Source organism: Mustelus asterias, chromosome 23 (genome assembly GCF_964213995.1).
Source record: "Mustelus asterias chromosome 23, sMusAst1.hap1.1, whole genome shotgun sequence".
Classification (NCBI taxonomy): domain Eukaryota; kingdom Metazoa; phylum Chordata; class Chondrichthyes; order Carcharhiniformes; family Triakidae; genus Mustelus; species Mustelus asterias.
In genome coordinates this window covers 13,202,503-13,227,172 of record NC_135823.1, presented here as the reverse complement: position 1 = coordinate 13,227,172, position 24,670 = coordinate 13,202,503, and the positions used below count along the sequence as shown (strand labels likewise).

General features: G+C 47.5%; 1 protein-coding gene across 1 annotated transcript in view; it reads right to left on the bottom strand.

Annotated features, from left to right (window-relative positions):
* gsg1l (gsg1-like) overlaps positions 1 to 24,670 on the bottom strand; it is a 289,153-nt gene that overhangs the window by 160,174 nt on the left and 104,309 nt on the right. The window contains exon 2 of the mRNA XM_078239784.1: positions 23,057 to 23,104. Within this exon, the coding sequence (XP_078095910.1) occupies positions 23,057 to 23,104 (48 nt within the window). The remainder of the gene's footprint in view (positions 1 to 23,056; positions 23,105 to 24,670) is intronic.

Genomic DNA, 24,670 nt, shown 5'->3' with positions numbered 1-24,670 from the left:
CGGAGCACCCAAAGGAAACCCACGCAGACACGGGGAGAATGTGTAGACTCCGCACAGACAGTGACCCAAGCCGGGAATCGAACACGGCTCCCAGGTGCTGTGAGGCAGCAGTGCTAACCACTGTGCCACCGTGCCATCCACATTTGTTTAATTTTGTGATCTGTTTGTGTGTTCAAATATCTGGTTTAGAAAAAGTGGAAAATTATTATGCTTCTAACCTACAGCTTGTTAACCTGTTTTATTCCTTATTTTTAAAAAGGATGATTTTTATGTCAATTGGCCAGTTGTGTGGGTGAGGTAGACATGTAAATTTCTATTAGGATCTGTGGAGAGGTGGGGCTAGAATTGCCTGCTCACACTCTGTAACAAGTCTGCGGAGGCAGAAGTCCCTTCACCAAAATCCCTTTATTTACAATTCCAACAGCAGTACACAGAGTGCTCGCAGTCAGCAGTCTTCCTTCGGGAGCGCCAGAGGAACTGACACTCCCGGTTAAATACAAGGAAATGACCCCCTGATTGGCCCATCAATTGGATCCTTAATCAGGGAGCTCATATTCCAATAGGCCTGGCTTCAATGGCCTGATTGAAGTCATTACAGTCTCCCAAAATGGCCTGTAACCAAGTTAACTGTCCTCTTCTCCACGAACACCAGGTCTGTAAATGTCAGCTACTATATAAACACCCGCAGCTCCATTTTGTTGTTGAGACAATTATGTCTGTAACTGTGAAAACCGTGATCATCCTGAATGGTTGTGGCACCAGAGGATATCAGGCAGCCACAAGCAATCAGCATAATAACACACAGGGTGACACCTGGACACAAATTTGCCAGGTGACTGACATACAGTTTGTAGATTCGTGGAACACATCAGTTTGGTATTGCTGCAAGGCCACAATGAAGGAGGAGCACCGAGATTTCAGGGGGCTCCTGGCTTTTCCAAGGCATAGGGTGCAGTCAATAGCACCCATCATCTTTCTAGTCCAAAAGACGTGCTGGTTAGGCGCATTGGCAATGCTAAATTCTTGCTCAGTGTACCCGAACAGGCGCCGGAGTGTGACGACTAGGGAATTCTCACAGTAACTTCATTGCAGTGTTAATGTAAGCCTACCTGTGACACTAATAAATAGCTTCCCCCCCCCACCCCCCCCACCTGTCAACCCTTAACACCGAGAGCTACCATTTGCTTAATTTCTTGATGGTGTGCGACACTATGCAAAGAATCCTCCACAGCTATAAGTTGCTATGATGCAACAGGCTTCGGAGTTTTCCTTCTCCAGAACTTTGCAAGGGACAGAATCATAACAACAGATGTCTTGTGGATAACAAGGTTCCTGTGGTAGTGAGCCCCTTTAAGGGGCAAGGTTTCAGAGGGTCAACTGACCTGTTCAGCCAATCGGGTCAAAGATGTGAATCCAGGGGTTGAGTGTGGACTCTCCCAGGCAGTCTGGAGACTGGAGTTGCAATAATCAATAACATCTTACTCACTCTCTCGGTGGGATTTTATAGCCTCGCTCGTCCAGAAACCATAAAATCCCGCCCGAGGTCAACAGACCATTCCATGGTCCACAACTCGCCCACTCCGATTCCCATGACGGGCGGGACGGTAACATTCCGGCCTTTGTAAATAGTTATTCCTGTTAATAAATACTACTTTAGTTACTCCAATTGGTGGTCACCATTCTCTCCAGGATATTTCAGTTCCTTACCCATTACAGTGGATAAGTTTCATTCTCAGACCTTTGTAAACAATAGCAGAGGACACTCCAGTGAGGCTGAAGGGCCTTTTTAATTGCCGTATACCTCTATGACTATGTGAGGGATCTAGAGCCCATGTTTGCTGTCCACAGGATCAGCAGCATGGGCTCAATATCTAGTGCCAGTCAGAAGTTGTGAATCTCATGGGCAAGATTGCGACTTCTGATTTTTGCCCTGTCGCTGCTGCCAGTGAGAAGGGAGGATTTGGCGCTCAGTAGGAATTGCTTGGGAAGGCTTTTTGCACAAGCGCTATGGCAGGAGAAATGTCTGTTTAAACTATAATGAGTGCACCCTCCGAGCCACAATGAAATGGGAAGGTTTTAGATGCAGCTCTTAGTGTTATTGGGACAGGTGTAAGGAAATGGATAGTGGACAGTGTATTACCTTGAGTGCCCTGGTCAAGCCAATGAATCTATTTTCAGTGAGCTTCCTCTGCACTGCCCTCTCCTGTGAAGATTCGGTAGTCACTCCATCCCATTTTTGTAATTCTCGGAAGGTTGCCCTGATTTACTTGGGGGAATTTGTACTATATTTGCTATACCGTTCTGATATTTTGCTGTACCATTCTCGCACCTTTGTCTGTCCAGTCCAGATACTCCAGTGGAGAGATGTTGAAAATTAGGACAGAAAAATCACAGATAGAATAATAGAATTGTCAAATAATACAGCACATGGAAACCGTAAGAAACTATAAAAGGTCGTGAATGTAGCCCAATCTATCACTCAAACCAGCGTCCCATCCATTGACTCTGTCTACACTTCCCGCTGCCTCGGAAAAGCAGCCAGCATAATTAAGGACTCCACGCTCCCCGGACATTCTCTCTTCCACCTTCTTCCGTCGGGAAAAAGATACAAAAGTCTGAGGTCACGTACCAGCTGACTCAAGAACAGCTTCTTCCCTGCTGCTGTCAGACTTTTGAATGGATTTACCTTGCATTAAGTTGATTTTTCTCTACACCATAGCTATGACTATAACATGACATTCTGCATCCTCTCCTTTCCTTCTCTATGAAAGGTATGCTTTGTCTGTATATAGCGCACAAGAAACAATAATTTTCACTGTATCCCAGTACATTTGACAAAAATAAATCCAATCCTTACCTTCTCCCCTATGTACTCTATGAACAGTATGCTTTGTCTGTATATCATGCAAGAAACAATACTTTTCACTGTATCCTAGTACGTGACAATAATAAATCAAATATTAAGTTGATCTTTCTCTACACCCTAGCTATGACTGTAACATTACATTCTGCACCCTTTCTTTTCCTTCTCTGTGAACGGTATGCTTTGTCTGAATAGCATGCAAGAAACAATATTTTTTATTATATACTAATACATGTGACGATAATAAATCAAATCAAATGGAAGCAGGCAGTTCATCTCATCATGCTTTTATCATTTCTTTCTGCACTCCCCTGCTCTTTCTGCATAGCAATGCAGTTTTTATCTAATTCCCTTTCACAAGCTACTATCGATTCTGCTTCAGTCTCAGCTGAGCCCTTAGATTGTAACGACTTGCTCTGTAAATAAAAATTTTCCTCATCCACCCCTCTTCTACTTTTGTTCATTTTCTTGTATTGAAATCCTTTGGTGACTAAATCTTTTGCCACTAAAACAATAGTCTGTCCCTAATCAATCTGTCAAATCTCTCATCACTTTGATCATCTCTGTTAAATCTCCCCTTACCCTATTGTGAGGACAATTGCAGCTTCTGTAGCTCCTTCACATCACTGAAGTCCCTGGAAGCAGTTTACTAAATCTCTTCTGCACTTGCTAAGTTGATTTCACATCCATCATCCAGCATCAGAGAGAGAGAGAATCCTACAGTGCTGAAGGAGGCCATTCGGCCCATCGAGTCTGCACCGACCACAATCCCACCCAGACCCTATCCCTATAACACGATGCATTTACCCTAGCTAATCCCCCTGACACTAGGGTCAATTTAGCATAGCCAATCCACCTAACCCGCACATCTTTGGACTGTGGGAGGAAACTGGAGCACCCGGAGGAAACACACACTGATATGGCGGAGAAAGTGCAAACTCCACACAGACAGTGACCCAAGCTGGAAGTTGAACCCGGGTTCCTGGCGCTGTGAGGCAGCAGTGCTAACCACTCTGCCACCGTGCCACCCACTAAACATGTTGTGAAGAATTATACTAGAGAGGCGACGGCCTCGTGGCATTGTCACTGGACTGTTAATCCAGAAACTCAGCTAATGTTCTGGGGATCCAGGTTCGAATCCCACCACGGCAGATGGTGGAATTTGAATCCAATAAAAAAAAAATCTGGAATTAAGAATCTACTGATGACCATGAAACCATTGTCGATTGTCAGAAAAACCCATCTGGTTCACTAATGTCCTTTAGGGAAGGAAATCTGCTGTTCTTACCGGGCCTGGCCTACATGTGACTCCAGACCCACAGCAATGTGGTTGACTCTCAACTCGGGCAAATAAATGCTGGCCAGCCAGCGATGCACATGTCCCACAAATGAATAAAAAGAAATACACAATGCTTCAGGTCAGGCCTAACTAGTAAAGATGCAGCATAACCTCCCTACTTTCCTGATGCGCGTTATCACACACGAGGCTTGAGATGCTCAGGAAATAAAGGCTTTTATTTGCTGTTACAACTAAACTACTAATTATATACACGATCCCAGACTGAGGGGTCCCAGACAGAGCAGTGACCTTTATACCTCTCCCAGGAGGCGGAGCCCGACTGGGATGTACCACAATAACTATAATACAAGGTGTAACAGCCCAACCCTAACCCCAACAGCAACAAATAGAACAACCCATCCTTAACCCCAACAGCAACATATATACATACTTGTAGTACTGGCCAGACCCTGGCTCAGTACTATCTAGTGAGTACCAACGATGGTTCACCACATTTCCCACGCTCCCAGAGGAATTCTCCCAAAGACTAACATTTGGGGTGTGTAATCCAGTGCGGATCGTGCCGGCCTGTCTGGGACCATTCAGAGCGCAAATCTTTCCACAGTAAGTGCAATAAATGAATCGCCATGTGAATCGCGCTGAGTTGTAGTCCCCCAGGCGTCTGATTTACCTCAACTAGGCCTGCGCATTGTTAACAATGGGGAGCTGCACTTAAACGCTCCCTCTGCACTCCCCTCAGTCAGACCAGGAGGATGCCTGCAAGGAGACCAGCTTCACCTTTCTTGGAGGCAGATCTCAAATAAACCTGTTGGACTTTAACCTGGTGTTGTTAAACTTCTGACTCGGGTAGGCACAATAAGAAGTCTCACAACACCAGGTTAAAGTCCAACAGGTTTATTTGGCAGCAGGAGCTTTCGGAGCACTGCTCCTTCCTCAGGTGAGTGGATGTAGGTTAACAGACACGGCATATATACAAAGGCACAATTGCAAGATAATGGTTGGAATGCGAGTCTTTACAAGTAATCAAGTCTTTACAGATACAGACAGTGCGAGTGGAGAGAGAGATAATCACAGGTTAAAGAGGTGAGAATTGTCTCAAGCCAGGACAGTTAGTAGGATTCTGCAAACCCAGGCAGTATGCTGGGGGTTACACGGAGTGTGACATGAACCCAAGATCCTGGCACCTCCACATCATGGATGCAGTGGAGGAGAGGCGGGCCACCCTTTACCCCTGGGTGGGTAGAAGACCCAGAGATAGGCAGGCTAATTCCGCCTGGGTTACTGGGGGAGGAAGGGGGTAACTGCAGTCTGTGCCAGCTGCCTGATGAGGAGGACCAGTATCAATGTGGGAAAAAAAATTAATGGTCTCAAAGGAGCTGCAAGAGAGTGTGACCACCTCACACCCAACCCACCCCCCAGCACCTTCCTCCAAACCCCCTGGCACTCCTCATCACAACGCATTCCTCTCCAAGCGAGGTACCCACAAATACTGGTTGTTATAGATGCCAGACCCGCCAGGCGACTGGCTCACAATGTCCCCACTGTGTCCCTGCAGGAGAAGCTAGCCCATAATAAAAGGGAGAGAGAAAAGACGGGCTGGAGAATGCCCACGTTGTGAGGCTTCACCCCCAATGAGGAACAGGTGCTGCAGATCCCGGGGGAAGGACAGGAACAAGAACAAAGAACAATACAGCACAGGAACAGGCCCTTCGACCTGTGGAAAGCCCCGCGCCGCTCCCTGGTCCAAACTAGACCATTCTTTTGTATCCCTCCATTCCCACTCCGTTCATGTGGCTATCTAGATAAGTCTTCAATGTTCCCAGTGTGTCCGCCTCCACCACCTTGCCCAGCAGTGCATTTCAGGCCCCCACCACCCTCTGTGTGAAATACGTCCTTCTGATATCTGTGTTAAACCTCCCCCCCTTCACCTTGAACCTATGACCCCTCGTGAACATCACCACCAACCTGGGAAAAAGCTTCCCACCGTTCACCTATGCCTTTCATAATTTTATACACCTCTATTAGGTCACCCCTCATCCTCCCTCTTTCCAGTGAGAACAACCCCAGTTTACCCAATCTCTCCTCATAACTAAGCCCTTCCATACCAGGCAACATCCTGGTAAATCTCCTCTGCACTCTCTTAAAGCCTCCACGTCCTTCTGGTAGTGTGGACGCAGTATTCCAAATGCGGCCGAACCAACGTTCTATACAACCGCAACATCAGACCCCAACTTTTATACTCTATGCCCCATCCTATAAAGGCAAGCATGCCATATGCCTTATTCACTACCTTCTCCACCTGTGACGTCACCTTCAAGGATCTGTGGACTTGCACACCCAGGTCCCTCTGCGTATCTACACCCTTTATGGTTCTGCCATTTATCGTATAGCTCCCCCCTACATTAGTTCTACCAAAATGCATCACTTCGCATTTATCTGGATTGAACTCCATCTGCCATTTCTTTGCCCAAATTTCCAGCCTATCTGTATCCTTCTGTAGCCTCTGACAATGTTCCTCACTATCTGCAAGTCCAGCCATTTTCGTGTCGTCCGCAAACTTACTGATCACCCCAGTTACTCCTTCTTCCAGATCGTTTATATAAATCACAAACAGCAGAGGTCCCAGTACGTAGCTGTGACTGACAGCGAGGTCGGCCTGTGCCGGTTAAGTGAGGATCTCTTTCTCTGCACTCAGTTAAGGTCAGAATTCTCTCATCCTGCCTGCAGCGTGTGTGGGGGCAGGCGGGAGCAGAGAATCTCATGGGAGCTAGAATGTCAGAAACCTGCCAGTGTAAAGTCCCGCAGCAATTTTCCCAATGAAGGGGGAGGGGGGGTTAATGGCGGCTCACGCTTCCTGCTGGCGTGAACACCGTTTACATTTGTCTGCATCCCATGAATGCTCATTAAAACAGCTGCCCACCGGAATCCCGTCAGGCCTTTTTTACTTGTGTCACACCAGTGGGAAATCCTTCTGCGCCAATCCCGATTGATAAAGAGTGGCGTGCACAAGGTGGTCCTCATTTAACCAGAGACCTAGAGGTGAGAGCAATAACTTTCTGTCCCAGTGCTGTGCTGCTCCTGATGCACTGTTCACCAATCTATCGGGGCAGACCGGTTCCTGCCTCCATCTCCTTGCCAAGCTGGTCTCCATGGGCAGCACCAGGCTGCCAGACCCATGGAACCTCCTGTGTCATGGAGTTGGATCAATGCAGAGCCTGGGGTTGGGGAGTTCCAGGATCTCTTTCTGCCCTGATGCTACACACCCGTGTCTAGCTGCACAGCACTGTGCTGCGGGACTCACAGCCACCGCAACAAAGTTCCAAAGTTCAATCGGGGTGATGTCCGAGGGGAGGCCGGGGGGTGGGAGGGGTACTGACAAAGGGGGCAATGTGGAAGGAGGGCGAGAGCTCACAATGACAGGCAGAGGGGCAAAGAGGTGGGTGAAGTAGATGAACAATGGAAGGCAGAGGGAGACCGAGGGGAGGTAAGTTAGACAAGGCCGCATGAAAAGCTCACACACAAGGAGGATCAAAGAGATACCACATTTACTGGAAGGGGATGAATGAAGACTCCAGATGTGGTGGGTAGAGGTGCAAGTGGGGCGCAGGCTCAGAGTGAGGGGGGGTTGAATTGAGGCTGCTGGTTTGCTGACACTGCACAGTCAGTGAAGATAGCTGGGCTGAAGAGGGTGATATGTGTGTGCTGGACTGGGGTTCGAACCCATCAGCTGAGGGCGGGCGGACAAATCAGCTGCCCGCTGGGTGATGTGGGGAGGAACTGGCCTGCGATGCCACCTATCTGGTCAGCAAGAATGGTGCCACCCATCACCACGCCATCTCAAAAATTGAGAATTCTGCCCTCAATCTCCTGTTTGTCCATTTCACCATTCTGCCCAAGTCATCAGAACATGAGAAATAGGAAGGGGAGTGGACCATTCGGTCCCTCAAGCCTGCCCCACTATTCAATCTGACCATTTCACCTTCCTGTCCATCCTCCATACCCTGGGACACCGAACATCTGTCTATTCCAGCCTGATACGTTCAACGTCTTCTTCTATCCTCCACACTAATGATAACATTTCTGACTTTTGTGTCATTGCAAACTTTGAAACTGCCCTTTAAACCTGATACTAAGGTATTAATGTACATCAGTAAGAGCAATGGCCATATAGCAATTCCCAGGACAGCACTGTGTAGCTGTGTCTGACAAACAGCTGTTCAGTGCTCCTGTCTGCTCTCTCTCTCTCTCAGGCCCTTCTGTATCCACACTGCCACTGTCCTTTAATCTTATGAGCTTCAATTTTGCTAACAAGTCTATTTTGTGGTACTTCATCAAGCAGCTTTTATGTCTATTATATGATACTTCATTAAAAAATGGGCCATTAGTTGCAGCTACTTGGCAGTCAGCTCACTGAGCCCAGCATTTCTCTGCTTCCCGAATGTTCCAAAGCCTATCTGCTGTCTTCAGCCAGACTTGACTTTTTAAAGGATGCACATTACTCTTGTTTGATACGTAATTTGTACTGGTAAACTATTAGGAATAGAGGAAGAAGAGTAGGCCCTCAAGCCTGTGCGTTAGGTCATAGCTGATCTGTATCTCAACTCCACATAGCTTCCTTTGAATATCCTTTAATGTTACCAAGAAAAAAATCCATTCTCCTCAAGGCTTGAAAAGTTCAGCAGCCACACTCCGATCAGAAGATTTCCACAACTGTTCCAGTGAAGAACTGTTTCCTGATTTTGTTCCAAATTGCTAGTGGAGATTTAAACTCATCCAAAGTGACCCACACAAGGTGGAGGTGACCTCAGTAACCTTGGTATTTGACTCTTGAATAAACTTGCTACGCTAAGAGGGATACCATTCCCCGTTTCAGCATTTTCACCATAATTTATAATGGTAAAAGACGGAGTCCATGAGGAGCCAACAATTTAATAGCATAAAAATTCCTATAACAGGAGGCACTACGAAGCGAGTCTGAACCCAGATCCAGCAGAAGCAGTCACTGCTGCAATGAGAACTTCAAGATGTCGCCAAAATAGGGCTGTGACCCTCGTTAAAGTAAAGTTTAAAGTAAAGTTCATTTATTAGTGTCACAAGTAGGCTTACATTAAACTACAATGAAGTTACTGTGAAAATCCCCTCGTCGCCACACTCCGGCACCTGTCCGGGTACACTGAGGGAGAATTTAGCATGACCAATCCACCTAACCAACACGTCTTTCGGACTGTGGGAGGAAACCGGAGCACCCGGAGGAAACCCACGCAGATACGGGGAGAACGTGCAGACTCCGCACAGGCAGTGACCCAAGCCAGGAATCGAACCCGGGTCCCTGGCGCTGTGAAGCAGCAGTGCTAACCACTGTGTACCCTTAATTGTGCATGTGCCCGCTATTGTCATGTTCATTATTGGACTTCAACCGGACCCTGTGAGTTGAGGTGGGCTCTCAGCTGAGTCCACTTTTATTCCCTGGGATTCATTCTGGTTTTTAATGGATTCCCTTGGGAATCAGCAAAGGAGGACATCTCGATACAGCAAGTCCTCTCCCCCCCCAGTCCAGGGTCTTACACCAATGGTGTTGAAATCTGCAAGAGTGGCACGGTGGCACAGTGTTTAGCACTGCTGCCTCACAACGCCAGGGACTCAGGTTCAATTACAGCTTCATTCTCCCCGTGTCTGCGTGGGTTTCCTCCAGATGCTCCACTTTCCCACATTCCAAAACATGCGGGTTGGATGGATTGGCCATGTTAAATTGCTCATTAGTGTCAGGGGGATTAGCAGGGTAAATACATGGGGTTGAGGTGGGTTAGTTGTTGGTGCAGGCTAAATGGGTCGAATGGCCTCCTTCTGCACTGCAGGGATTCTATGATTCTATGACTCTGTCCTTAAGTTTATTTATTAGTGTCACAAGTAGGCTTACATTAACACTGCAATGAAGTTAGTGTGAAAATCCACTAGTCGTCACACTCCGGCGCCTGTTCGGGTACACTGAGGGAGAATTTTAGCATAGCCAATGCACCTAACCAGCACACCTTTGGACTGTGGGAGGAAACTGGAGCACCCGGAGGAAACTTGCGCAGACACAGGGAGAATGTGCAAACTCCACACAGACAATGACCCAAGCCGGGAATCGAACCTGGGTCCCTGGTGCTGTGAGGCAGCAGTGCTAAACACTGCGCCACCGTGCCGCCCTTGTGACCCTATCTGGGAACTCACTATGTTCAAGCCATTTTTTCAGCCCTTCTGGTGGTTCTGTTTAAAGTTTAGGAGCAGAATTCTTGAAGGCTTAGTGATATTTGATCCAGTAATCTTTTGAAAACTCACCTTTGGAAATCTGAACATTTTTTGCCTAATCTTCGTGTCATAAGACTCTTGAAATGACCACATCAGGGCTTGTACAGGGCGGTGATTGCAATTTGTATATTAAAGTGCTATGCTCTTAGAATTCAGGGTGCATCAACAGATCATTCTTGTACATTTCAATGATCCCAGTATGAATATTCAATGTCTTTCACTGAAATCGCTCTTTCCACTGACCCCCACAGAAAAGGTTAACCCACAAGCAGGAAGCAGAATTTCAGTCAAACGGGTGAAGTGTTTGTGATTAGATGATGCAGCATGAGCAGTCAGCACTAACCCTGAAACAAGCTCCCTGTTCAGAGGGGACAGGAATTCTGCTATCTGGGCCCCAGCCTGATTGTCCAATTGGGAATCTCGAGCCATGCAGCAGCAGTGATGTCAGCAAGCATGGGCAACCAATTAAATTGAAGCATTCACGCACACAACAAACCAGAAAGTTCAAAACATTGAAAAACCATCACTTTTATTTCAATGTTTAGATAGCAAAAATGTATGTAATTGTCGGAAGATAGAGCCCAAAACAAACGTTAAAAAAAATACTTTTACACATGATAAAATTCATTTTTCAAGGTCAGGTAGGTTGTTTGACAATAACTATTAAAACACAGGTAGACTTCATCCCCCAAGTTCTAAGGTTTTACATTGAGTCTGTGTAAGTGGCATGGCACAGTGGGGGTGGCATGGTGGCACAGTGGTTAGCACTGCTGCCACAGTGCCAGGAGCCCAGGTTCGATTCCTGGCTTGGATCACTGTCTGTGTGGAGTTGGCACTTTCTCCCCGTGTATGTGTGGGTTTCCTTCGGATACCCCAGTTTCCTCCCACAGTCCAAAGTTATGCAGGTTAAGTGGATTGGCTCTGCTCAATCGTGGGATTATGGAGATAGGGCAAGGGCTTGGTGGGTAAGATGTTCTTCTGAAGAGTCGGCCCAGAGTTGGGTTGAATGGCTCCCTTCTGCACATGATGTGGAGTTGCCGGCGCTGGACTGAGGTAGGCACAGTAAGTAGTCTCACAACACCAGGTTAAAGTCTAAATAGAACTAGGTTTATATCATAAATCTTTATTGACTGTAGTATTCAATTTGTAATGTTGTCTTTTTAAATTTTATTTAAACATTCAGTAAAGTTTGTTTTTGTTTAAAAATGTGGAATCTTGTGATGTAATTCTTTCAGTTAATCACAAGCTTTCGGAAAATTGCCCCTTCATCGTTGCCCCTGATGAAGGAGCAGCGCTCCAAAAGCTCATGCTACCAAATAAACCTGTTGGACTTTAACCTGGTGTTGTGAGACTAGTTACTACTGCCCCTTCTGCATTGTAGGGATTCTATGGTGTGCAAGTTCTCACCAGTTCACGATTATAATGGGCAACTTTACAGCACCCTGAGTGGGAACATACTGGCCAGGACTCTGGACAGAACTCCTCTGCTCTTCAACACAGTATGATGGGATTGTTTACATCCACCCAATACAAGGAGGTGAGGCTTTGGTTTAAAGTCTCATCTGAAAGACATCACCTCCAACAGTGCTGCATTCCCTCAGTCCTGTACTGGAGTGTGAGCCTAGACGTTTTCTGCTCTAGCCCTTGAACCTGGAACCTTGTAACTCAGCAGCGAGGGTGAGGCATGGCTGACACTCTGGATTCTGTGTTATTCCCAACACGTCCACCTCCTGAGGTTGCTGTCCCTTCCAATGGAGTTCTGACAGTGAATGCTGACAGTTACACTGTCACTTCCACAGCAAAATCCAGGCCAGCGTCTGACAGAATGATTCAGCTCAGAGTAGCCTTGTCTTTACTTGTCACACAATAAAAAACAAACACTGCGCATGCAGAGATCTGGAATATACACAGAGTTCAGCATCTAGAGAGAGAAAGCGAGTTAATGGCTGGGATTTAAGTCTGAAAGTGGGTGGACCAATCGGCAATGGTGGCTTTTTCTGCCATATTGTGTAATACGGAAGGAATTGTGAGGCAGGGGTTTCACATTGGACTGTTGTCGGGGTGTCCTCTGATTCACCCGCCTCGCTGTGAGCTCAGGCCCTCTCTAAACTGGGCCAAGGGAAGGAACATGCTACTCCCAAATTCAGCAATGCCACCAACGAGGACCTACTGGACACAGTGGGCTGTCACCGCCAAGTCCTCCACCTCACTCTGGGCACAGTACCTCACCCAACATCAGCTGCTTGGTGTAGGGGTATGATCTTCACTTTGGATGCCTTAAGCACCGAGGTCCTGAGTTCAAATCCGAGGTGAGCCTGCTGTTTCCTCTTGGGGGCGGCACGGTGGCACAGTGGTTAGCACTGCTGCTTCACAGCATCAGGGACCCGGGTTCGATTCCCGGCTTGGGTCACTGTCTGTGTGGAGTTTGCATGTTCTCCCCGTGTCTGCGTGGGTTTCCTCCCATAGTCCAAAGATGTGCGGGTTAGGTTGATTGGCCATGCAAAATTAACCCTAGTGTCAGGGGGATTCACAGGGTAAATATGAGGGGTTAAGGGAATAGGGGCTGGGTGGGATTGTGGTCGGTGCAGATTCGATGGGCCGAATGGCCTCTTTTTGCATTATAGGGTTTCTATGAAGGTGACTTAGCCAGCCTGGGAGGTGATTAGTGCTAACACCCTTCAGAAGAGGACAGCCACTTAGTGCGGGAAGAGGATGAATGGTTCGTTAGTGTAATCATCACTCACACCTCACACACTCTCAAACCCACCACACATTCATAGGGATCTCACCAGCTAATGGAACCTTACCTTCTCACACACATCTTCATCTCCCCCGTGGGCCTTGTCCTCATACCATCCATAGCACCACTCACCATCCACGCACACACACACCAGCCATCCTTCTCATCTGGTACAGCAGGCATCCTGCTTACACTCTTCCCACTTGACACCATGTAAAGTTTTTAAAGTTTATTTATTATTGTCACAAGCAGGCTTACATTAACACTGCAATTAAGTTACTGTGAAAATCCCCTAGTCGCCACACTCTGGCACCTGTTCGGGTACACTGAGGGAGAATTTAGCATGGTCAATGCACCTAACCAGCATGTCTTTCGGACTGTGGGAGGAAACCGGAGCACCCAGAGGAAACCCACGCAGACGCTGGGAAAATCTGCAAACTCCGCACAGACAGTGATCAAGATGGGAATCAAACCCGGGTCCCTGGCGTTGTGAGGCTACAGTGCTAACCACTGTGCCACCGTGCCGCCCAGGAGAAGCTGGTTCATAACAGGAGGGAGAGATCCCAGACTGGCAGAGGAATATATGTCCAGACTGACCTTGAGAGCAATCAAACTGGCCAGTGAGGATGTGGATCGCTCCTGTGCTGTTGGTGAGGTCAATGGCGCTCGGTCGAGTGAGGAACTTGCACTGCAGCATCCATCAGACAACAGTGCTTCTTGCTGTTATACTCAATACCATGACTGATAAAAGACAAGTGCCCGTATGCCTTCTTAACCATGCTATTCACCTGCTCTGCCACCTACAGGGATCTGTGGACAAACGACCCCAGATCCCTTTGTTCCTTTGAGCTTCCTCGTGTCCTCCATTCATTAAATACTCCCTCATCTTGTTACTGCTTCCAAAGTGCATCATCTAGCTCTTATCAGGGTTAAATACCACCTGCCACTGCTCTGCTTGTTTGACTAACCCACCTATATCTTCCTGTAACCTACGACCTTTTTCTTTACTATTAACCATCCTAACAATCTTCATGTCATCTGCAAAATTACTTCTCATCCGTCCACAATCTTATCTGTATAATTTATATATATCGTGGACAATAAGTGACCTAGCATTGATCCCTGTGGTACGCCATTGGACACTGGGCTCCAGTCACTCAAACAGCCTTCTACCAACACCCTCTGTCTCCTACCACTAAGCCAGTTTTGGATCTAACTTGCCAAGTTATCCTGGGTTCCATGTACTTTTACACTCTTTATCAGTCTCCCATGTGGGACCTTGTCAAAAGCTTTGCTGAAATCCATATAAACTACAACAGTTGCACTACATCATCTACACATCTGGCCTCCGCCTCAAAAGGTTTGTCAGGCATGACCTCCCTCTGACGAAGCCATGTTGATTATCCCTGATCAAACCTTGCCTCTCTAAGTGGACATTAATCCTCTCCTTCAGAACTTTCTCCAAAGGTTTCCCTACCACTGACATGAAACTCACCGGTCTGTAATTCCCTGGTTCATCTCTACCACCCTTCTTGAAATGTGGACCCACATTAGCCATTATCCAATCCTCCAGCACCTCCTTTGTAGCCAGAGAGGAATTAAAAATTTGGGTCAGAGCCCCTGTTATTTCCTCACTTGTCTTCCACAGCAGCCTTGGATAAAACTAATCCGGACCTGGGGATTTGTCCACTTTTAAGCTCGGCTAAATCTCCAATACCTCCTCAGTCCCTATTCCAAACTGTTCGAGAACCTCATAGACCCTCCCCCTGAATACATCTTCCTTTTCCCGAGTGAAGGCAGTTGTGAGGTATTCCTTTAACAACCTACCAATGTCCACGGGCTCCATTCATAGACTGCCCCCTTCGTCCCTAATAGACCCTACTCTTTCCCTGTTTATCCTCATCCCATTGAGATACATATGGAATATCTCGGGATTTTTCCTACTCTTACCCGCCAGTGCTTTTTCATGCCCCCTCCTTGCTCTCCCAATTGCTTTTTTAAGTTTACCCCCGGAACTTTCTATATTCTATTAAGGCCTCCGCTGATTTGCTCTCTAATTTGCTAAAAGCCTTTCTTTTCTTTCTTAGTCCTGAATTGTCCCAGACATCCGATTACTCTGTGCTTGTTGATCTTACATTTCCCCCCTAAAAGGAACATGTTGGGCCTGTACTCTCCCCATTTCCTTTTTTGAACGGACCCCCTCCCACCTCCACCACCCCCCCCCCCACCACACCCCCCCCCCCCCCCCCCCCCGCCCCCGCCCCCGCAACCCCCGTCCCTCACTGCTCTGCTATAGATTGTCTCACAAGAAGCTGATCCTAGTCTACTTTGGCCACATTCTGCCTAATTTTAATAACATCTGCCTTCCCCCAATCCAAAACCATTTTTTGCAGGCCATCTTTGTCCTTACCCGTAACAAACTTAAATCATGCAGTGTTGTGGTCGCTATCACTAAATTGCCACCTCGAACACCTGTCTGGTTTCGTTGCCCGGAAGTAGACCCAGTGCTGCTCCATCCCTTGTTAGACCTTCTACATATTGACACATAACGAGCTCTCCTCAATACATTTTCAAGAAATCTGCCCCCTCTAAACCTTTTACCCTATAACAACTCAAGTTAATTTTGGGGAACTTGAAATCCCCTCATATAATTGCTCGATTATTATTATACACACCTCAGTGAATTGTCTACATACTTCATAGAGTCATAGAGATATATAGCATGAAAGCAAGCTTTTTGGCCCAACTCATCCATGCTGACCAGGTTTCCTAAACTGAACAAGTCCATTTGCCTGCGTTTGGCCCATATCCCTCTAAACCTTTCCTATCCACGTACCTACCCAACTGTATTTTAAATATTGTAATTGTACCCACCTCTACCACCTCCTCTGTCTCGCCTAAAGATCCTTTACACCAGAATGTTGAGCTGCCAGTCCTGCCCCTCCCTCGACCACGTCTCTGTGATGGCAACAATATCCCACTTCCTTATGTCAATCCACGCCCTTAACTCCTTTACCTATATTGCCCCTTCCATTAAAGAACATCCAGCCTCAGCGTACTTCCTCTGTCTTGGTTTCTTTGCTATAGGATACTGTGTCCCAATTGCACTAATGCTCTGTATCGCCTCCCCCTGCCAAACTAGTTTAAACTCCTCCCAACAACATTACCAAACCCATCCGCAAGGACGTTAATCCCCCTTTGGTTCAGATGTAGACCGTCATGTTTGTACATGTCCCACCTTCTCCAGAAATAGATCCAGGAATCTAAAACCCTCCCTCGTGCACCAACTCTTGAACCATACATCTATCTGCCCTATTTCCTATTTCTATTCTCGCAAGCAAGTGGCACTGGGAGTAATCCAGAGATAACAGCCAATGAGGTCCTGCTTATTTTAATCTACTGCCTCACTCCCTGAATTCTTGATGCGAGACCTCATTCCTCACTTTACCCATTCCGTTGGTGCCAACATGTACTGTGACCTCTAACTCATCACCCTCCCCTTTCAGGATGCCCTGCAGCCGCTCAGTGCCACCCCTGACCCTGGCACCATGGAGGCAACGCACCATCCTGGAGTCACGTTTGTGGCCACAGAAACGTCTGTCTGCTCCCCTGACTGATGAATCGTCTCTCACTATTGCTCTTCCTTTCTTCCTCCCCGCTGTACAGACTGGCTGCTTGTGGTGCCAGGAACTTGGCTCTGACTGCATTCCTCTGAGGTACCAGCACCCTCATCAGCCTCCAACATGGAATACCGGTTAGTGAGCGGGTCCCCAATAGACTCCTCCACTACCTGCCTGTTCTTTCTGGGCTGTCTGATGGTCACCCATTCCCTTCTTTCCTCTAGTCCCTTGAGCTATGGTGTGACCGCCTCTCTAAACGTGCTATCCACGTAACTCTCAGCCTCGCGGATGGGCCACGGTATCTCCAGCTGCTGCTCAAGCTTTGAAACCCAGAGCTCCAGCTCCTGCAGCTGGGAGCACTTCCTGCCCATGTGGTCATCGAGGATGCTGTTATGGTCCATGGCTTCCCACATATGACAGGTCGCACTTCCTACTTGGTTGACCTCGCCAGCCATGCCTTAAGCTTAAACGTACTTTGTCTTACTTGCTAACTTTTCTAATTATTTAGTCTTAAAAGATACTCCTCTTACCTTAATGTAGTCTCCTTGTCCAATTCTACTTCGGCCTACTTAACTTTATATTACTTATTAAGATTACTTGTCACGTTATTGATAGATGTGGGTGTAATGCTGAAGGGGGCAGGTGATTATTTACAGATGTGGGTGTAATGCTGTCGGGGCCAGGTGATTATTTACAGATGTGGGTGTAATGCTGTCGGGGCCAGGTGATTATTTACAGATGTGGGTGTAATGCTGTCGGGGCCAGGTGATTATTTACAGATGTGGGTGTAATGCTGAAGGGGGCAGGTGATTATTTACAGATGTGGGTGTAATGCTGTCGGGGCCAGGTGATTATTTACAGATGTGGGTGTAATGCTGTCGGGGCCAGGTGATTATTTACAGATGTGGGTGTAATGCTGTCGGGGGCAGGTGATTATTTACAGATGTGGGTGTAATGCTGTCGGGGGCAGGTGATTATTTACAGATGTGGGTGTAATGCTGTCGGGGGCAGGTGATTATTTACAGATGTGGGTGTAATGCTGACGGGGACAGGTGATTATTTACAGATGTGGGCGGATCCCAATGGTGCACTGTACCAAAGTCCAGGTTGCAGCGTGAGTCTCGTTGCACCTTCTCTTTGCGGGAGGCTCAGGGCGGCGCATGGATATCATCAGCCTCTATGAATAGCGCTTGTACCTGAGGAGCCAGCCCTGCAGCCTCTGGGGTCCTTGGAGGATGTGAGGGATCTGAGACTTGCAGAGGGTGTGTGAGTGATGGATGCTCCCTTGATATTGTGCACAGACCTGCATAATCCATTTGTAATGGTCCCAGACCAGCTAAACACTGAGTGAGTAGAAGCCCTTGTGGTTCACATACTGAACTGCTTGTTACCACGGAGATTTTAGAGCCACATGAGTGTGGTCAATGGCACCCTGCGCATGTTAAACCTACAAATCTCCATGAATCCCAGTGCTCTCGAGTTCTGGCTCACCTAATCTCACTCAAAATTGACAACTCTGTGTGCCTTGGCGAAGATGGTGTCCGGGACCTTCCGGATAGATTTGTGGGTGGAGGTGTTGGGTCCATTTGTTCGAATAGACGAGGGGACAGCACTGATACCAGTTTTAAAATGGTTTTCTTTCATCGAACAAAACTTAAAATTAACATGACAAAAGCAAACTTGGAGACTGGCTTCTAAGCAAGCCAGGCCTTGCACTGAGCCTGAACGCACTGGACCGGATCTCGAAAACAAACTGAAAACACACACTAAAATCCAAACTAGATTTCAACTGTTATCTCGTTATAGGAAATATTTTTCCACAGGCTGTCTCTGACTTAGAAAAACAATCCTCTCCTTGCAGCTGCAGTTATAAAACCTGTTTGCCTGCCTTGTGTACCCTTCAGGAATGCAGTCTATTTTTAGCTAACCTTTAGCCTTCTGATTCTACATGTAGTCAAGTTAGCAGGGTTAGTTACATCGGCAGAAATATCTTAAAGTGAAGTCTTTGCACAAACTGAAGCTACGCATACACTGGATCTCTCAGGAGGGTCACCAGTGGAGCTTGGGGGTCGCTTTCAATGGCAGTGGATGCCCTCAGAGGCCTCGAGGCACCAAATCCTGCAGAAGGTGGCACATGTGAGCAACCAATTCTCTTGACGATCACAATCTTTAGTAACACTGGTTCTCACTCATTTGCAGGTAGGACAAGCACTGACTATCTACCCTGGGTCTAGCGTGGCAACAACAATCAAAGGCTGTGTGTGGATTCTCCGCTCCGTGTGGAGGAGGCCCTGCTGCCCCTTGATTTTCAGGGTTGTATTTCTCCCTTTGCCGAGCCAGGTGCCTTCATCGCACTCTTCTCCATCTTCAATCCTGCCTCTGAAACATGAAGGAAACAGTGAGACCACCAGGCTCGCTGTTCCTGATGGTGTTCTCACTGCAATATCAAAGAGAGAGACGTGAGCATACGTCTTCCAGGGCCCTCTCTTGGTGAAGTCTGCAGCTCTGGCATTGTCTCCAAGGTATGCCAGAGAGTCCTGACCACCACTTGCATGATGTGGAGATGCCGGCTTTGGACTGGGGTAAGCACAGTGGGAAGTCTTACAACACCAGGTTAAAGTCTCGCTCCTTCATCAGGTGAGCGAGGATTTGTGTCCACAAACAGGGCATATGCAGACACAAACTCAATTTGTGATTGGTTGGAATGCAAGTCTTTACCTGTTTGTGAACACAAGTCCTCACTCACCTGATGAAGGAGCAGCGCTCCGAAAGCTGGTGCTGTCAAATAAACCTGTTGGACTTTAACCTGGTGTTGGGAGACTTCTTACACCACTTTCATGGACTTTGTTTAGTTTGCTTGATGTTTGACCAGACCCCCAGCCTCCTCCGCCCCGCACCACATGACTGAGTGGCAATAGCTCCGGCCACTCGACTACATCCTGTGCTCAAAGAACAAAGAATAGTACTGCACAGGAAAACAGACCCTTCGGCCCTCTAAGCCTGTGCCGCTCCTTGGTCCAACTAGACCAATCGTTTGTATCCCTCCATTCCCAGGCTGCTCATGTGACTATCCAGGTAAGTCTTAAACGATGTCAGCGTGTCTGCCTCCACCACCCTACTTGGCAGCGCATTCCAGGCCCCCACCACCCTCTGTGTAAAAAACATCCCTCTAATATCTGAGTTATACTTCGCCCCTCTCAAGTTGATCGCGTGACCCCTCGTGATCGTCACTTTTGATCTGGGAAAAAGCTTCCCACTGTTCACCCTATCTATCCCCTTCATAATCTTGTACACCTCTATTAGATCTCCCCTCATTCTCCGTCTTTCCAGGGAGAACAACACCAGTTTACCCAATCTCTCCTCATAGCTAAGACCCTCCATACCGGGCAACATCCTGGTAAACCTTCTCTGTACTCTCTCTAACGCCTCCACGTCCTTCTGGTAGTGCGGCAAATTGAACTGGACGCAGTATTCCAAATGTGGCCTAACCAGCGTTCTATACAGCTGCAACATCAAACTCCAGCTTTTACACTCTATACCCCGTCCTATAAAAGGCAAGCATACCATATGCCTTCTTCACCACCTTCTCCACCTGTGTTGCCACCTTCAAGGATTTGTGGACTTGCACACCTAGGTCCCTCTGTGTTTCTATACTCTTGATGGCTCTGCCATTTATTGTATAACTCCTCCCTACATTATTTCTTCCAAAATGCATCACTTCGCATTTATCCGGATTAAACTCCATCTGCCACCTCTCCGCCCAATTTTCCAGCCTATCTATATCCTGCTGTATTGCCCGACAATGTTCATCACTATCCGCAAGTCCAGCCATCTTCGTGTCATCCGCAAACATGCTGATAACACCAGTTACACCTTCTTCCAGGTCATTTATAAATATCACAAATAGCAGAGGTCCCAGTACAGAACCCTGCGGAACACCACTGGTCACAGACCTCCAGCCGGAAAAAGACCCTTCGACCGCTACCCTCTGTCTCCTATGGCCAAGATGTGGAGATGCCGGCGTTGGACTGGGGTAAGCACAGTAAGAAGTCTCACAACACCAGGTTAAAGTCCAACAGGTTTATTTGTTGTAAGGAGAACAGAGACCACTCCATCTGACGAAGGAGCATTGCTCCGAAAGCTTATGGTATTTGCTACCAAATAAACCTGTTGGACTTTAACCTGGTGTTGTGAGACTTCTTACTGTCCTATGGCCAAGCCAGTTCTCCACCCATCTAGCCACTTCTCCTTGTATCCCATGAGCCTTAACCTTCTTAACCAACCTGCCATGTGGGACTTTGTCAAATGCCTTGCTGAAATCCATATAGACGACATCCATGGCCCTTCCTTCGTCAGCCGTTTTTGTCACTTCTTCAAAAAACTCCACCAAATTTGTAAGGCACGACCTCCCTCTTACAAAACCATGCTGTCTGTCACTAATGAGATTGTTCCGTTCTAAATGCACGTACATCCTATCTCTAAGAATCCTCTCCAACAACTTTCCCTATCACAGACATCAAGCTCACCGGCCTATAATTTCCCGGGTTATCCCTGTTACCCTTCTTAAACAACGGGACCACATTCGCTATCCTCCAATCCTCAGGGACCTCACCTGTGTCCAAAGAAGCGACAAAGATTTCCATCAGAGGCCCAGCAATTTCATCTCTCGTCTCCCTGAGCAGTCTAGGACAGATGCCATCAGGCCCTGGGGCTTTGTCAGTTTTAATGTTCCCTAAAAAAACCTAACACTTTCTCCCTTGTAATGGAAATTTTCTCTCCGAGACACTCCCAGTTAACACGTCCCTCTCCTTCGTGAATACCGATGCAAGGTATTCATTTAGGATCTCCCCTATTCCCTTGGGTTCTAAGCATAATTCCCCTCCTTTGGCCCTGAGAGGTCCGTTCAGGGGATCCGGGATTATCCTAAACTGCTCTCCAAGACTGTGCGATTAGTTTGGATGATGAGGGTTACAGCTCAAAGCCTGAATTACTACAATATCTTCTAAACCCACAACCACTTCCATCTAGAAGGACAAGGGCAGCAGGTACATGGGAACACCACCACCTGCAAGTTCCCCTTCAAACCACTCACCATCCTGACTTGGAAATATATTGGCCTTTCCTTCGCAGTCACTTGGTCAAAATCCTGGAATTCCCTCTCTAGCGGCATTGTGGGTCAACCGACAGAACATGGACTGCAGCGATTCAAGAAGGCAACTCACCACCACCTTCTCAAGGGCAACTAGGGATGGGCAATAAATGCTGGCCAGCCAGTGCTGCTCATGTCCCACGAATGAATTTTTTAAAATGCCAGGGGTTTGGAGCTCCTCCCTCAGTGACCATTCCATGCCCACCTTTCACAAAGGGATCCTCTAACTTCCTCAGTCGCCCAATTGTTCTGCAGCTCAGATTATTTTGCAGTCTGTGCCCAAGCAGTTAAAAGTCCATGAGCGATCAGTGGCACTGTCAGGAATCTGTGTTGCTTGAGTGGGTATAGTTGCTTCAAAAGCCAGACTCCAAGCATAGCAATGGAGCTGATGCTGAATGGTCTCAGCTGTGGAAGAATGTTCAATCCTGAAATGCTTTTCCAAATGCGTGGCCAATTTCAGCTCGTCAGGCAGTTGTACATTACGCCATTCTGAATCACTCACGCTGATGTGGGGTTTAAACCTGAAGTGGTTAGATGATGCCAGATTGTGGTCACAATAATGAGATGCAAATTTATTAAAATTAAGTTCCCCATATAGAGTCATAGAGATATACAACAGGAAAACAGGCCCTTTGGCCCAAATCGTCCATGCCAACCAGGCTTTGACAGTGGGAAATGCGGCCCACCATTGATGGGGGGGTGGGGGGGCTATTGCCTCCTGGATTTACATTGCCTGGAAAAGTGACTAGGGCCTTGTCCCGAGATTTTCAGATCATGCCACGGAACATCCCAGCCAATATTCTAAGTCAACATGACTCTTCTTCGGAATGCTGTGCCATTCTCCAGAAGGGTCATATTGGACCAGAAACGTTAACTCTGTTTCTCTCTCCACAGATGCTGCCAGACCTGCCGAGTCTTTCCAACATTCTCAGTGTTTGGTTATTTGGTGCATCTTGTTAGTTTCAAGGAGAGTCTCACAAGTATAAATAGTGCAGAAACGTGAAACATTTGACTTAAATCAAGTTAATCTCTAGCTTCAATGACAAGGTTCAGCCGGTAGGTACAGGGTTCTCTGCGTTGTTTTGTTACTCACTTCTCTCTGATGCAGGAGCCAGATCAATAAATTTCCGGCACTTTTCACCTAGAACAAAAAAAGCTCAAATTATTTCATTAACATTGACTTTGAGATCTAAGCATAGACTTTCACCATCTTACACATCCCATAGAGCTAACCTTCCTGACTGCCTGGTAAATACCCAACCCTGAGAGAATACAGAGAAATACACAGATAGCAAAACCACAGCAGAGAGTGGCTATTTCCAGACATCACTAATCAACATCTGAACAAATCCTTCCCTGATCAGGAAAAAGAAAGGGTTTTAAAAAATCTTTGTCCCTTAAATATAACCCTGAGATTTCTGGACCATTCTTGGGGCGTGGGTGAGGGGGGGAGGAGTAGAGGGGGGCATGGGGGTGGTGCGGACAAGTGGGGGGAGGTGGGGGTGTGGGTGAGGAGGGAGGAGTAGAGGTGGGCATGGGGGTGATGCAGACGAATGAGGTGTGTCGGGGGGAGATGGGGATGTGGGGGGGGGGAAAAGGAATGGGGAGAGAGGCCAAGTAGTCATGCAAGCAAGTGGGGTATGGGGGAGGGCATAGAGGGAGGCAGGGAGGTGGTGCAGACGAGTGGGGGGAGATGGGGGTGTGGGGGAGGGATGGGGGTCTGGAGAGGGGGAAACGTAGAGAGGGCAGAGGAGTGGTGCATACGAGGAGGGTGGTGGGGGTGTGGAGGACTTGTGGAGGAGGGGGAAACGTAGAGAGGGCAGAGGGGTGGTACAGGTGAGTGAGGGTGGTGGATCAATGCCAGCTTTCTTGCCTCAGTTTCTTGCTCCTGCAGATCTCTCCTGTCCAGGTCCAGGACCCACTTTCAAACTGGCATGAGGGAGGACGGGCCTAGCTGTAGACCCAGGAGGACCCCAGAATGTGAGGTTCACCTTTTTTTCTAATTAGCCCATTGTATCTTTAACCTATGGGGCTTCTATTGCTGATCTTTAACTGAAATTGGCATGACAGATAGTACAGAGGGAGGCTAATGAAGCTTGGTGCTGATCCTCAGTTTACTCTGAGAACCCATTGGGCACATTTCTATGGAAACTGGAACTTCCCCCCGAGTTTAGAAGGTATTTGAGCTCCTTTCTCTTCTCAAGCACTGTGGAATATCAGGCACAATAACGCCTGGGCCTATAGCACCTTTGGATGTCCACCAAGAATAAGGTCCCCACCAGGGGGTAATGAGTGATGTCCTCACACAACGATGCTCAGCATCCCTGTCCCCAATTCCAATGGGCAAGAGGTTGCCGAGCAACACACCGCAGGTTTCCAAACCGGAGAGTAGCAAACCAGCTCTTTCGGTACCATTGGTGGGTGGGTGGGATGACCATGGATTGCAGAATGGCTGTAAAAGTGTCTGTATCCAGGGCAGGGTCAAGGCGCGAAACCCTATCAATTTTTAAAAGGCCAGATTACAGAGAGATGGTATATTGTCACTGGACAAGTAATCCAGAGGCTAGTAGCTGGTGGAATTTAAATTAAATTCATAATCTGGAATTGTAAAGCTAGTTTCAAGGTGACCATGAAATTATTATGAATTGTCTTTAAAAAAAAACCCTCTAGTATAGTCATGTCTATTAGGGAAGGAAATCTGCCGTCC